Source organism: Diabrotica virgifera, chromosome 7 (assembly GCF_917563875.1).
Source record: "Diabrotica virgifera virgifera chromosome 7, PGI_DIABVI_V3a".
Taxonomy (NCBI): domain Eukaryota; kingdom Metazoa; phylum Arthropoda; class Insecta; order Coleoptera; family Chrysomelidae; genus Diabrotica; species Diabrotica virgifera.
In genome coordinates this window covers 194463489-194479262 of record NC_065449.1, presented here as the reverse complement: position 1 = coordinate 194479262, position 15774 = coordinate 194463489, and the positions used below count along the sequence as shown (strand labels likewise).

The 15774-nt window shown below is 33.1% G+C and overlaps 2 protein-coding genes across 3 annotated transcripts in view; one reads left to right on the top strand and one right to left on the bottom strand.

Annotated features, from left to right (window-relative positions):
• Positions 1 to 13543, bottom strand: part of LOC114329601 (aldehyde dehydrogenase, dimeric NADP-preferring) — a 118886-nt gene extending 105343 nt beyond the window's left edge. For both annotated transcript variants that reach the window (XM_028278767.2, XM_050656161.1), the window contains exon 1: positions 13069 to 13543. In XM_028278767.2, coding sequence (XP_028134568.2) covers positions 13069 to 13528 — 460 coding nt within the window. In that variant the 5' untranslated portion in view covers positions 13529 to 13543. The remainder of the gene's footprint in view (positions 1 to 13068) is intronic.
• Positions 1 to 15774, top strand: part of LOC114329602 (synaptotagmin-15-like) — a 465421-nt gene that overhangs the window by 357978 nt on the left and 91669 nt on the right. The window lies entirely within an intron of this gene.

Here is a 15774-nt window from a genome sequence, read left to right as displayed (position 1 = left end):
TGTGCCTTTAAACCCTCCAAATAATTGCGTACGTTCCAATTAAACTATAATTGCTGTACCATTAGTTAAACACAGTGTTTTTAAAACTTTTTTGCCTCTTAATATTTTTCAGATAAGGCACCTTTTATCGAGATGTGGCTTCTTTTTTAATATGGTTCAAAGTATACCTCAAACTGTAATTTATAAATAAATTTTCATATTATTAGTCTCTAAAATCGTACTTAGCAGTACACAAATATGTGGTGGAGAGGACAAAATATTCAAAATATCTCACAAAAAACTAACTTTTCGAAAAAGTACTAAGAGGCAAGAAAGTTTTAAAAACATTGTGCTTAACTAATTGTGCCAAATGATTATTTAATTGGAACGTACACAAAAGTTTCGGGGGGTTTAAGACAACAAAACCCCCATAAAATTTTTATGGGATCCACAAATTTCACTATAATTTTTTTTTCAGATGTTCCTATCATAAGAATGTCACATGTCCGTTTTCAAAAAGAAACCTCAAACAGTGTTCGATTTATTGAAAAAAATCGATTTTTATTTTGTAATTTCAAAGGGTTGTAACCTTTTTTAAGTTTACATTTGTACTAAGGTAAGTTAGGTTCAATCGAACTATTTTTGATACCAAAATATGTGACTTAATTTATGACCTGTATTTTTGTTACACCCTGTATTTACGCATATTACATACAATATTGTATACAAGCAACGGTGAAAAATAGTGTCGCTCCCGCTTGATTAGCAATTAAAAAACAAAAGGGGTTTTCGATATTGTATTGCAAAAATCTCTACGGGACTTTATCAATCGATATTCTTAGAATATCTACGTACCTTGGTATCATTGAAATTTTTGGTGGTTTAGATATATTTTGAGGGTTAAAAATGGCCGATTTTGCAATTTTTAAATTTTCAATCGCTTATATCTCGAAAACTATCACATTTACAGAAAAGTGACTTGACATATTTTCTATTTGGTATGATCCAAAAAACCTAAAAAAATTTGTTCGATGCAAAAAAATTAGTTTTAGGAAAAAACAAAAAACAAAAATTTAAAATTTTTTTTGACTTTTTGATCCTGGCAACTTACAAATTTGTTAAGAGGGAATATTTGCAAGCAAGATGGTGAAAAAAATTGAATCGAAATATTTATTTTTCCGCACATATATTTACGCATGTTACATATACAATGCAACGGTTGCCAATCACCGCCCGCTTGATTGGCAATTAAAAAACAAAGGGTATTCAAAGAATATCTTTTTACGTTGGCAACATCGAAATTTTCAGTTTTTCACATAGTTTCTGAGGGTGAAAGATGGCCGATTTCGCACATTTTAAATTTTTAATCGCTTATATGTCAAAGACTGTCAACTTTAGAGAAAAGTCACTACAGACCTTTACTCTTTGAAATAATCCAAAAAACCTAAAAAAACTTTGTTCGATGCAATAAAAATAATTTTAGGACAAAACAAAAAAAAAACGTTTAAAAAAATTTTTGACTTTTTGATCCTGGCAACATGCAAATTTGTTAAGAGGGAATATTTTCAAGCAAGATGGTGAAAAAAAATTTAATCGAAATATTTTTCCGCACATATATTTACGCATGTTACATATACATGTAATGGTTGCCAATCAGCGCCCGCTTGACTGGCAATTAAAAAACAAAGGGGTTTTCGATATTGCATTGCAAGAAAACTCTTTGGGATTTTATCAATCGATGTTCAAAGAATATCCTCTTACCTTGGCAACATCGAAATTTTCAGTTTTTCACATAGTTTTTGAGGGTTAAAAATGGCCGATTTCGCAATTTTTCAATTTTTAATCGCTTATGTGTCACAAACTGTCAACTTTAGAGAAAAGTCAGTAAAGACCTTTTCTGTTTGAAATGATACAAAAAACCTATAAAAAACTTTGTTCGATGCAACAAAAATAATTTTAGGAACAAACAAAACCAAAACGTTTAAAAAAATTTTTGACTTTTTGATCCTGGCAACATACAAATTTGTTAAGAGGGAATATTTTCAAGCAAGATGGTAAAAAAAAATGGAATCGAAATATTTTTCCGCACATATATTTACGCATGTTACATAATATACATGTAATAGTTGCCAATCAGCGCCCGCTTGATTGGCAATTAAAAAAACAAAGGGGTTTTCGATATTGCATTGCAAGAAAACTCTTTGGGATTTTATCAATCGATGTTCAAAGAATATCTTCTTACCTTGGCAACATCGAAATTTTCAGTTTTGCACATAGTTTCTGAGGGTTAAAAATGGCCGATTTCGCAATTTTTTAATTTTTAATCGTTTATAATATGTCAAAAACTGTCAACTTTAGAGAAAAGTCAGTAAAGACCTTTTCTGTTTGAAATGATCCAAAAAACCTATAAAAAACTTTGTCCGATGCAACAAAAATAATTTGAGCAAAAAAAAAACAAAAAAAAAACGTTTAAAAAAATTTTGACCCATTTTTGGACATGGCAACATGCAAATTTGTTAAAAGGAGTCCTTTTTGAATAAGATTGTGCAAAAAATCCGAATCGGAATATTTTTCGTAGCTGATGCGCAGTGGCTTTCTGGACTATTACTCTGGGCTAATTAACAAAATACAAGGAAAAGTTCTTTACCAGCAATTTTATTGCTGGAATCGAATCTAATTATTGTATGTATTAATAATTTAGGTATGCAAAGTCCGCAGATAGTGTGCTACTTTTTTTATAAACAAAATGGCGCCCGAAAATCGTGTTTTTTTCAATTTTTGCTCTATAACTCCAAAGATTTTAACTTTACACCAAAAATACTCAAACAAAAATTCACCTCAATTAAATTCTGCATAGAGACGTGTTTTTTCCGATTCACTTCGACGAAAACTTTCCCCGGAAAAAGCGGGTTTTTCCAACAAAATCTTTAATTTTCAACTAAAATTTTAGATAAGTAATTGCTAATCCATAATTAAATAACTTGGTAACGTAAAAGCGCTTTTTGTAAGGATTATAATTCCAGAAGACGATGGAAATTAAATCAACAGTTTAGCAACAATTGAATTGTTAATTAAAAATTTACGGTCACTATAATAACGACAATAATTATGATGCATAAGAATAACTATGATTTTTTTATAAAAATGCATTATACCTATCTAATGTACAGAATTGAAATTGACCTATTTAGGAGGCCTCAGGAATATTTTAAAATTATAAACAATTTTTTGGCTTATAAACAAATAAAATATCTCGGGAAATATTAAACTAAATTAAATTATGAAAACGGTATTCGAAAAACAGCGACAGGGTGCTTCTTCTAAAAGAAAAAACGTTTAATTATGACGAGTGGTTCCTGAGATACAAGCGATTAAAGTTGACCGGAATTTACAACAAAGATATGAACAATAGGATCATAATTTTTAAACCATTACCTTTTTATTTTTGTCCTCTTTCTCCACACCAATTTTCATATCTTTAAAATACTCATAACGTATATTATTATAATAAAAACTATCGATAATACTTGCGACAATTGCCAAAAATAGCAAAATTCCAATCAAAAATTAGGTTGGAGACAATGTAACCCTCAAAGTTCAAAATCGGTATACGTTAAAAAAATGCATTTTCTCGGCTTCCCATGGAGCAATTTCCTTCATTATTTTTTTGTTCCCTAATAACTCGAGTAGAGCCATCAAACTAACGTATTATTAAATGTCAAACTTGCTTTTGTTTTGTTATAATAGATTAATTTTTTTATAAGAACAGAAAACTACATATTTTTTCCAGTTGTAGGCTTTTTTTAGATAAACTTACTACAAGTGTACCTTTTAAAGTTAAAAACATAAATATTCTCATTTGAAAGCTGTATAGTTATTTACACAATTTTATTTAAGCAAATTAAAATTTTGTGTTATAATAAATAAATTAATTTATTATAACAAAACAAAAGCAAGTTTGACATTTAATAATGAGTTAGTTCGATGGCTCTACTCGAGTTACTTGGGAACAAAAAAAGAATGAAGGAAATTGCTCCATGGGAAGCCGAGAAAATTCATTTTTTTAAGGTATACCGATTTTGAACTTTGAGGGTTACATTTTCTCCAACCTAATTTTTGATTGGAATTTTGCTATTTTTGGCAATTTTCACACGTATTATCGATAGTTTTTATTATAATAATATATGTTATGAGTATTCTATAGATATGGAAATAAAACCCCCATAAAATTTTTATTGGGTATACAAATTTCACTGTTATTATTTGTTTGAGATGTCCCTACCATAACAATACCACATGCCTATTTTCAATAAAAAAAAACTTTCTAACGTGTACAATTCAGCAAGTGAGTCGATTATTTTACTCTCAAGTGTATTAACCAAATCTAGAGACAATAATAAAGTAGGTTATATCTTTTCAAATTGATAACTTTTGATTGACTTAAGTCTTGTGGATCTGACTTTTGATTCCGATTGCTGACTTAAGCCTATATGAACTAACGTGCTAGCTAGTTTTATTCGCTGAAAAAATCAATACAAGTAAAATACATCACTGCAAATGTTTATTACGTATGTACCTCTTCTAAGTCTGGATTTTCGACATCTGGTGTCTTTAGTCTTCTAAATCTACTTCAACGTCAGCTGTTGCATTTAAATGTACAAGTTGCTCATAATAGTTATTTATGAAACAGTTCGTGAAGTATGCTTTTTGCGAACACACGCGATTTTTAGAGCACGAGCGACAACGGAGCGAGTGCTATACATCGCGTAATTTCGCAAGAGGTACTTCACGCACACTTGCATGCAATATTTTATCTACGATAAACAAATAAAAAAAACTGTAACTCTTCGTCACTGGAATTCATTTCTAATCTAAAATTTTTAGAACTTTGATATTTAAAAATCCTAACTACTTTAAAACCACAAAACTGTCAAAAATTTTTTGTAAGTCATTGCTCATATTGTCGTCACCATGACAACGCGAAAGTTAAGGATATTTAATTATATGAAAGTGTGCCAAAAAACCATTGAAAGTGTGCGAAAAAGTAAATCCTATTTAAAATACATTGTTACTTCATGCACACTTTAAAAGGTCCATGTCACCAGTCCCCCCTTTTTCAATTTGAGGGTCAAAAAAATCTCATTCGTTTGTATTGCGTTGGTACTGGATTGTATCACCCTTCATTCGTTTGTACTGCCCCCACCCTTTTAAATCTGTCTGGAGGGGCTAGTGACATGCCATCCCCCCTTTTGCGATTTGAGGGCCAAAAAAAAGCTCATTCGTTTGTATTGCGTTAGTACTGGATTGTATCACCCTTCATTCGTTTGTACTGCCCCCACCCTTTTAAATCTGCCTGGAGGGGCTGGTGACATGCCACCCCCCCCTTTTTCGATCTGAAGGTCCGGGATGGGTATGACTGCCCCCACCCGTCTAGATTGGCCTGGGGGGGGGGCAGTGACATGCTACCCTCTACTCTGCACTTTTTGCCTTCTGAATGTCGAAAATAGGCTATTTAGTTTGTACTGCGTTAGTACTGGATTGTATCACCCTTCATTCTTTTGTACTGCCTCCACCCTTTTAAATCTGCCTGGAGGGGCTGGTGACATGCCATCCCCCCCTTTTTCGATATGGTGGTCCGGGATGGGTATGTTCGTTTGTACTACGTTAGTATCGGACTGTATGGCCCTTACTTTGTTTGTACCGCCCCCACCCGTCTAGATTGGCCTGGGGGGCCAGTGACATGCTACCCTTCTACTTTTAAAACAGGGGTGAATTAATGCTAGGAGTAAGGACACAAAATTAGCCAAAACTATTATAGTAACACCGCGGGTGTAAAATTTGGTAATTTCGTCAAAAATGTAACGAATTACATTTTGAAACTGAAAAATAGGCTTGCAAGCCACTCTCCATGGGGAATGGAAAGTTACACCCTCAGATGGATCTCGCGGAGTAGTTCTACGCTACCGATTTGAAAAATGGTACATGTATTTGTTGGAGATATTTTGAACACCATTTTCGATCAGAAATCAGAGGAGCGACCTTGCCTTTTCCTACTAGGAAGAAATTTATTCATCCCCTCAATAAATTTTACAGTTTTACACGCTATCGATATGAAAATCAAAGATCTCATGCGGCGCATTCCGAAATGCACTCTTCGTTGTACACTTTCAACCTCTCTGGATAACTTATTAACTGAAACATACATACAGCAGAATTCATTGGAATCGAAAATTATTAAAAGTATTTGGAACATTAAATGAAAAATTCCCACAATCAATGTCTTTCCTACCATCTAATGCCAGAGACCAGATAACAATAATTGCCGTTGCTAGTTATGGTAATTTGTTTTCTAGAAAGGTTTGCATTGTTCATTTATGACTGCAATGAGATTCAGAATTTCCGTATTCCATTTGCAAAATAAATATAGTGTCAAAAACTTGCTTATACATTTGACGCAGTGTCCGTCAACGTGTTAATTGACTCTGCAGATTCAGTGCCAAAACGAGACATTTTTATAGAAAAATATTTGCAAATATATGAAATGCCAAACTGACCTATTAAATAAACAATGACAGTGCAATTTTCGATTTTTTTACTATGGAATTATCGCTGTTTAGACCAGGGCGGATCTGTTTTGAAGTGGATGTGAGAGGTGGCATTCCGATTTTTGCAGATAAAATTAGGTGACAACTTCAGTAAGTATAATTGGCTTATGCTCCTTCTCAAATATGTCCGGAACATTAATAAAAACATTCAAATATTTAAAAATTTCGGAAAACATCGATTTTTTTCAACTTTTCAATCGTTTTTAAAACGATTCATTTTGGAACAAAGTCGTAGGGATATAAAATAAAGATTATTGAATTTTTTATGATATACGACTATAAAATACACTTAATAGATTTTGCATAATAATTTTGCAATCTAAATTTTTTTTAAAAATTAAATTTTTTTATAAACTTTCTGAACAAAAACTAGACCATTATTTAGAAGTTTGCTAATTTTTTTACATATAAAGATACGCCCTACCTATCTAATACACTTTACAGAACTTAAGTTGGTTTATTTAACCGGCCTCAGCAATGTTTTAAAGTTATATACAATTTTTTGGCTTATAAACAAATACAGTGAGAACGTTTGAGTTAATAAATACGAATAAATTCATTTTTCTCTTATTTATCAAATAAACTTTTTTTTCTAGTTTAGGACAACAGTAAAATGTATCTCGAATTAACTAAATTAAATACTTTCTTCTGTTTGTCTCAATTAATTAAAAAAAATTTGGGCACCCTGTATAAATAATTATGTAATAAATAGAGAATTGAATAATATTTCAAATGAGCTAGCACACGACCAACATTTTCATTTAAAAAATCATCGATTGCGTCATCACACCCAAATGGATGACGTTAGTAGTATGATAGATATCCCAAAAATTATAATTTAAATATAAAAATCGACCTGTTTAGGGATTTATCTCCAGAGTTGCCCATTCTCGAGAAAATGAATTTATTCCAACTCAAACGTCCTCACTATATTTGTTTATAAGCAAAAAATTGTTTATATTCTTAAAACAGTGCTGAGGCCGCTTAAATAATCCGATTTTAATTTTGTAAAGTGTATTGGATTGGTAAAGTACCTCTCGATATATAAAAAAATTAGCAAACTTTTAACAGTCTACTTTTTGTTCAAAAAGTTTTTAGAAAATTTGAACTTTTTCTAAAAAAATTTAGATTGCAAAATTATTATGCAAAATCTATTATGTCGATTTTAATGAAATTTGGTGGACAGATTGAGTATGTTGTAAGAATTTTCTAAGTAAAATACGAAGGTTCTAAGTGCAACCAAAGTGGTTGAATAACATTGAATAAAAAGAGGATTATTTTGCCCTCTTATTTTGTATTTATTGCTATTTTGCAGAAAGGAAAATCATTTAAGATAGTTTATACCAGTCGTGTCGTATATCATACAAAATTCAATTATCTTTATTTTATTTCAATATGACTTTGTTCCAAAATGAATCGTTTTTAAGTTACAAGCAATGAAAGTTGAAAAAAATCGATGTTTTTGGAAATTTTTAAATATTTAAATTTTTTTAATAATGTTCCAAACATATTTGAGAAGGAGCATAAGTCAATTATAATTACTGAAGTTGTCACCTAATTTTATCTGCAAAAATCGGAATGCCACCTCTCACATCCACCTCAAAACAGATCCGCCCTGGTCTATACAGCGATAATTCCATAGTAGAAATCGAAAATTGCAATGTCATTGTTTATTTAACAGGTCAGTTTGACATTTAATATACTTGCAAATATTTTTCTATAAAAATGTCTCGTTTTGGCACTGAATCTGTAGAGTCAATTAACACGTTGACGGACAGTGCGTCAAATGCATAAGCAAGTTTTTGACACTATATTTATTTTACAAATGAAATACGGAAATTCTGAATCTTATTGCAGTCATAATATAAACGAACAATACAAACCTTTCTAGAAAAGAAATTACCATAACATAGCAGCGGCAATTATTGTTATCTGGTCTCTGACATTAGATGGTAAGAAAGATATTGATTGTGGGAATTTTTCATTTAATGTTCCAAATACTTTTAATAATTTTCGATTCCAATGAATTCTGCCGTATGTATGTTTTAGTTAATCACTTATCGAGAGAGGTTGAAATTGTACAACGAAGAGTGTATTTCGGAATGCGCCGCATAAGATCTTTGATTTTCATATCGATAGCGTCTGAAACTGTAAAATTTATTGAGGGGATGGATAAATTTCTTCCTAGTAGGAAAAGACAATGCCGCTGCTCTGATTTCTGGTTGAAAATAGTGTTCAAAATATCTCCAACAAATACATGTACCATTTTTCAAATCGCTACTACTCCGAGATCCATCTGAGGGGGTAAATTTCCATTCCCCATGGAGAGTGGAGAGAGGCCCGCAAGCCTGTTTTTCAGTTTCAAAATTTAATTCGTTTCATTTTTGACGAATTTACCAAATTTTACAACCGCGGTGTTACTATGTGCAAGGTTTGGCTGATTTTGTGTCCTTACTCCTAGCACTAATCCTTCTCTGTTTTAAATGTAGAAGGGTAGGGGTAGTACAAACAAAATAAGGGCGGTACAATCCAGTACTAACGCAGTACAAACTAAATAGCCTATTTTTGACATTTAGATGGCAAAGAATGCATAGTAGAGGGGTAGCATGTCACTGGCCCCCCAGGCCAATCTAGACGGGTGGGGCGGTACAAACAAAATAATGGCGATACAATCCGATACTAACGTAGTACAAACGAACATACCCATCCCGGACCCCAATATCGAAAAAGGGGGGGATGGCATGTCACCAGCCCCTCCAGGCAGATTTAAAAGGGTGGAGTGGCAGATTTAAAAAGAGTGATACAATCCAGTACTAACGCAGTACAAACGAAATAGCCTATTTTCGACATTCAGAAGGCAAAAAGTGCAGAGTAGAGGGTAGCATGTCACTGGCCCCCCCAGGCCAATCTAGACGGGTAGGGGCAGTACAAACAAAATAAGGGCGATACAATCCGATACTAACGCAGTACAAACGAACATACCCATCCCGGACCCCCAGATCGAAAAAGGGAGGGATGGCATGTCACCAGCCCCTCCAGGCAGATTTAAAAGGGTGGGGGCAGTACAAACGAATGAAGGGTGATACAATCCAGTACTAACGCAATACAAACGAATGAGCTTTTTTTTGACCCTCAAATCGAAAAAGGGGGGGATGGCATGTCACCAGCACCTCCAGGCAGATTTAAAAGGGTGGGGGCAGTACAAACGAATGAAGGGTGATACAATCCAGTACTAACGCAATACAAACGAATGAGCTTTTTTTTGACCCTCAAATCGAAAAAGGGGGGGCTGGTGACATGGACCTTACTTTAAACCCGTCACGCACTGCTATCTATAATGACAGTTTTCACAAACTAAAAACTTATACATAATATGACATAGAGTAGATAAAAGCTTTTTATACACATTTGGAATAAGGGGTAATAATTCCAAGAGATCATCTTTCTTGGCCTTGGAGATTGCAAGTGGTTCTCTATATTTTTTTAATAAAGAGGGTGAAACAGGACCCCGTAAAAATTTATTTTTGCAGATAAAACAGTATTAAACGATGTCATACCATTATTTTGCTCCTTAATCATCATCATAATTGTTTTACATTTTTTTGACAATCTTGAGTTCGCAAAAACACAAGTAAATACAAATTTTTGTCACTAATAAGCAATACGTGTTTGTTATTGTAACGGGTCATGAGAAATTATGTCAGCCTATCCTTGGCAAGTGTAAATATACTGTTGTAAGCTTGCCGCGGTAAAAAACACTTAAGTCAACATAAGTTCGTTTGTCCAAACAGAATCGGTTTTGCACGACTTGCGTCTATTAGATCAATAGAGGATAAAGCTGTTAGAAATACAAGACTTATGTCCTTTGGATCAAAACTAAACTGATTATTCCATGTCGCCAGTGTACTTAAGTCAATATAGTCAATATTTGACTTATGCCCTTTTTCCCCAACATTAGAGGTATATACACGAAATTTTCGATTTTCCTAATCTAGCTGAATTGAAAAATGGGACAAATCACATCTTAAAATTTAGGAAAAGTCTCGCCCATCCATATATCAAACATCCATTTTGGTGCAAGGGTGTGGATTTTACGTCCCTCTCCATTTGGGGTCTGTTTTCGTTACCTCAGCCAAACTTCCAAAAATTTCAAAAATTTATGTCCGATCTCTGCGGCTTCTGTAGCTGGAATATTGTATGCTCCACTCATTTTTACTGCGTTTAGTGTTTTTTATCCTTGTGAATTGAAGACAACAGAAAATAAGAAACAGATAATAATAATAATAATAGAATTCAAAAAGCGATGAACCTACAATCAACAATAAATTCATAAATAAGAATAAAATATGTAACAAGAAAAACAAAAATTAATTTGTTCAAGTCAATATAGACCTATATTGACATTTTGTTGTAAGTCATGCGTTCTTTCAGAAAGACAGAAAAGTAAAATATAGGCAGTAGAAAAAAATACCTTAGACCAGTTCGAGGAGTTACCAAAAAAGATAGACAACAGAACACTCAAATAAGAGGAGATTTGAAAATAGAGTCAACAGATTTCAGAGAATGAATAATACAAATCCAACAAAACAAATTTGAAAAATATATAGAATCGATAAAAAAAAATGATACAAATATTCAATAAAGGAGACAAAGAAGACCCCAATAATTATAGAGGTATAAATGTACTGAACACCGCACTTAAGCCAACCACAAAAGTCCTAACCAACAAAATCAATCAACTAACAACTTTATCAGGTGAACAACAAGGATTCACATCCGGAAGATCCTGCGTAGACGCCATATTTGTTCTGAGACAAATCACAGGAAAAGGCCATTGAGTACAATAAACCAGCATAAATATCTATGTTTTATAGACTTGACAAAGTCTTTCGATCGCATCCAAGTCGAAGAGGTCTTACATTCACTGTGTTGAAGAAACATACCAGTCAATATTATACAAACGATCGAAAACATCTACTTTCATAATCGAATACAGGCAAAGATAAATGTAAAATTAACGCAGTTTATACCAGTACAAAGCCCACTGCCCTTCAATAAAATAATGGAAGAAATAATAGAAGCAGTACATAAAGGTCATGGTTACAGAATGGGGAGCAAAGAAATCCAAATATTATGTTATGCAGACGACGTCGCATTAATCGCCGAGACAGAAGACGATCTCCAAAGATTAACACACATATTCGATACAACAGCCAAGAAATACAATTTGATAATATCAGCAGAAAAAACCAAATGCATTTCAACATCTAAATACCCACTGCAATGTAAAATTGAAACTGATGGGAAAATAATAAATCAGGAAGCAAGGTTTAGATATCTGGGAATAGATATAACCAGTTACGGAGATGTTTCAGAGGAAGTACGACAACAAAGCTTAAAAGCAAGTAAAGCGGCGGGATCTCTTAATGACACAATCTGGAAGAACAAACACCTAAGACCAGACACAAAAGCAAGAATCTATAAAGCAGCAATTAGACCCATATTGACATACACGGCGGAGACAAGACCTGACACATCTAAAACGAGACAACTGCTAGAATCAACAGAGATGAAAATACTCCAACGAATAACAGGGAAAAGTCTGTTGGATAGGGAGAGAAACGAAAACATAAGAAGATCATGCAATGTAGAAGACATAAATGGATGGGTGACAAAACGGAAACAGGAGTGGAACCAACACATTGGTAGAATGGCAGAGGATAGGTTAGTACGAATAGCACGGGATAAGTCACCAAATAGACGAAGAAGTATTAACAGACCAAGAAAAAGATGGTGCAATAACTTAAACAATTTAGGAAGCTAATATTGAAGAAGAAACAGGCTTTAAAGCCTACATACAAGAAGGAAGAAGAAGAATAATAAAAAAAGGTTTGCTGCAGTATAAATGCAAAAAATTAGTCGGGCTCTGCTTATTAGTAAATCGCAAGCTTAACTAGACAATATTAAAAGAATGAAAAATACGTGTTAAATATTTTATTGTTTTTGCATAAAAACGACGCCTGATGTCACAACTAGGAAAATGAGATTTTTATTACCAATTGGACGAGAAATTTAAAAATGATCTTTAATTTGACATACCTCAGTTACGTAATCTTTCAAAAACCTTTGAAACCTTTGAAAAAAATTTAAGCCTATACTCGTATGTGCGCCTATGATGAGTGTACATTTTTTTATTTTACTTGACATTTGTATTTAAAAAGATGCGCAATAACTACCGATCAAATTTCATTTGCATATCTCAACCGGTTCCAGAGCAATAAATAAATCACCAGTTCATAAGAAAATGTCAACACCCCGTATCTCGAAAACGAATCATTTGCGGACATAAATATAATATTCATTTAGTAAACTGTTATTAGTTTTTCATGTACAATGACCTCTAAAGTTTGTCGCACATTTATTGTATATCGGTCTCTTCTACCGCAATTTTTACTATTAATTAAAAAAACGATATATAACTTACCAACAAGTGGTGCCAATATAATGAGAATAGGGTACTTCCAAGTACCGATAAGCAAAACTACACCGTAAGGATCACTAGCTATTAACAAATCGTCGAACATATTCACAATAGACTGTTTAACTTTTTGTGGTTGAGTCCAACTCTTTAAATTCTTCAAAGCATTATTAATTTCTCTTTTAACCAGATATATTTCCGCAATCAGCGATTCCTGCAAGGGTTTCCTAAGGTCGTCATATAAGGCTTGGCATATTTGAGCTTCTTCTACAGTGAGAAACTCTAGAAGACCCTTCAGCTGATGTTTTTTAAACCACAACGGACGAGTGATACCAGAATCAAACGCCTGCTTGGTATGCTGAACCAATTCAGTTGCCGAAATTTGCTCACTTTTTCTGACTACATTTTCAATGTCTATTATTGTTGAATTCGTTTGGTCAACCCTTGGCAAAGTTTGTTCGTGCATGTTGTTTATCGTGTTTGTGAATTTTTATTGATATAGGAATATTTTATATTCTTAATTTCAAACAACCTGGGCGACCTTGTTACTGCGCGTTGGTTATAAATAAAGTGTGATGTTCTTAATAATAGTGTTGTTTTTTTATGTTTTTTAACTGTTTTACAGTAACCGCTTAAATTGCTGTAGTTTGTTTACTATCAATAAATTGATGAGTTTTAATCATAAATCTTCGTACCGCATTTAAGGGGATAGGCCCAAAATCTTGGTCCAATGCTATTTAAATGCATTCATTTTTTTCGAATCCTGAAAAAACTAATAAATATTTTTGAAAATTTTAAACGCTGTATGTAGTCCAGGAACCCAAGTTTTCACCTCGCATTTTTTACAGAATGGATCGATTTGCTTGAAAGTTTGAAAATAAGTAGTGGATAGTCCAAGTATCAAAATCTATATGATGCCGAAAGGCGCTTTTACCGTGGGGGTGGTTGCCACCTTATCTCGGGGGTGGCAATTTTTTATTATATTTTGAATGCAAGAGTTGGTAAAAACATTAATATAAGCAAAATATGTTCTATACATTTTTTTGATAAAATTAATAGTTTTCGATTTATTTTAATTAGTTTTCTGCTAATAACTCAAAAAGTTTTCGTTTTATCAAAACAACTTAACAAAAATGTACATTTTGGAAAAATAAATAAAACGTTTTTTTTTTTAATTTTCTTTTAGACCAGTAGTAATCGAGCTATACTTTATTATACAGTGCTAGTCAAAAGTCCGTACCCCCCCTCGTATCTTTTGAACGGTTATTCCTATAATAGTGAAATTGGGAGGGAGGAAATAAACAGAGGTAAGCTTCTTAACTAGTCATGACAGGTGACGTAATGGTGACAGATGACTTTACAGCGCCACTGTGACAGATAATTTTAAATGGGACCTTATGGCAAGTGATACCTCGTTTGAAAGATATTAAAAATACCTATTCAGTCATACTAATTTTGTTTGAGTTTAAGCTAATTATGATGAATAAATGAAATAAATATAAAATTGTAGTTTCGCATTTAATTAATAAAAATTTAAAATTCCGCCTATGATTGCTTTTCAAAAAGATTGACGTTGACGTAAAAACTACTAGAGAATTGAAAAACGTCAACTTTTTTGACAAAAAAGCCATAGGCGGACATTTGAATTTTTATTAATTAAATGCGAAACTACAATATTATATTTATTTAATTTATTTACCAAAATCAAAATTCACTTAAATTCAAAAAAATTAGTATGACTGAATAGGTATTTTGAATACCTTTCAAACGAGGTATCACTTGCCATAAGGTCCCATTTAAAATTATCGGCCACAGTGGCTCTGTAACGTCATCTGTCACTCGTGACCCGTCAAAATAGCCCCGTCAAAATAGCCCCGTCAAAAAAGCCCCGTCAAAATAGCCCGAACACAAAATAGCCTCGACAAAATAGCCCGCAAACAAAATAGCCCCGACAAAATAGATCGCACACAAAATAGCCCCGGTCAAAACAGCCCCGGCTAAAATAGCCCCGGCTAAAACAGCCTCTTATAAACAATTACATAATTATTTATACAAGGTGTCCAAAAACTGTTTTTTAATTTAAATTATTTGACAAAAAGGAAGAATGTATTTAATTTATTTAATTTAAAATGCATTTTACTGTTGCCCGAAAACAGAAAAAAATGTTTATATCATAAATTAACATTGATTTTCGCTTAACTTAAATGTTCAAACTTCCAAGAGGCAGGAAAGACAGGACTCGAGTTCTCTGAAAAGACAATTTTTATTTAATGTGGTTAAGATAAACATCTGAATAGAGGATAATTACCATTTCCGAAAAAATGTATTTTTAAGGAATTATTTCATGATGAATTCTGAAGGGAGCTTTTTTTCGGGGCTATTTTGTCGGGCTATTTTGTCGGGGCTATTTTGTCGGCGGGCTATTATGCCGCGGCTATTTTGTCTGCAGGCTATTTTGTCGGAGCTATTTTGTGTGCGGGATATTATGTCGGGGCTATTTTGTCGGAGCTTTTTTGACGGGGCTATTTTGACGGGGTACCTCTGTCACTATTACGTCACCTGTCATGACTAGTTAAGAAGCTTACGTCCGTTTATTTCCTCCCTCCAAATTTCACTATTATAAGTATAACCGTTCAAAAGATACGAGGGGGGGTACGGACTTTTGACTAGCACTGTATGTTAGCTCTTGCTCAAATGCTAAATATTGTAGTT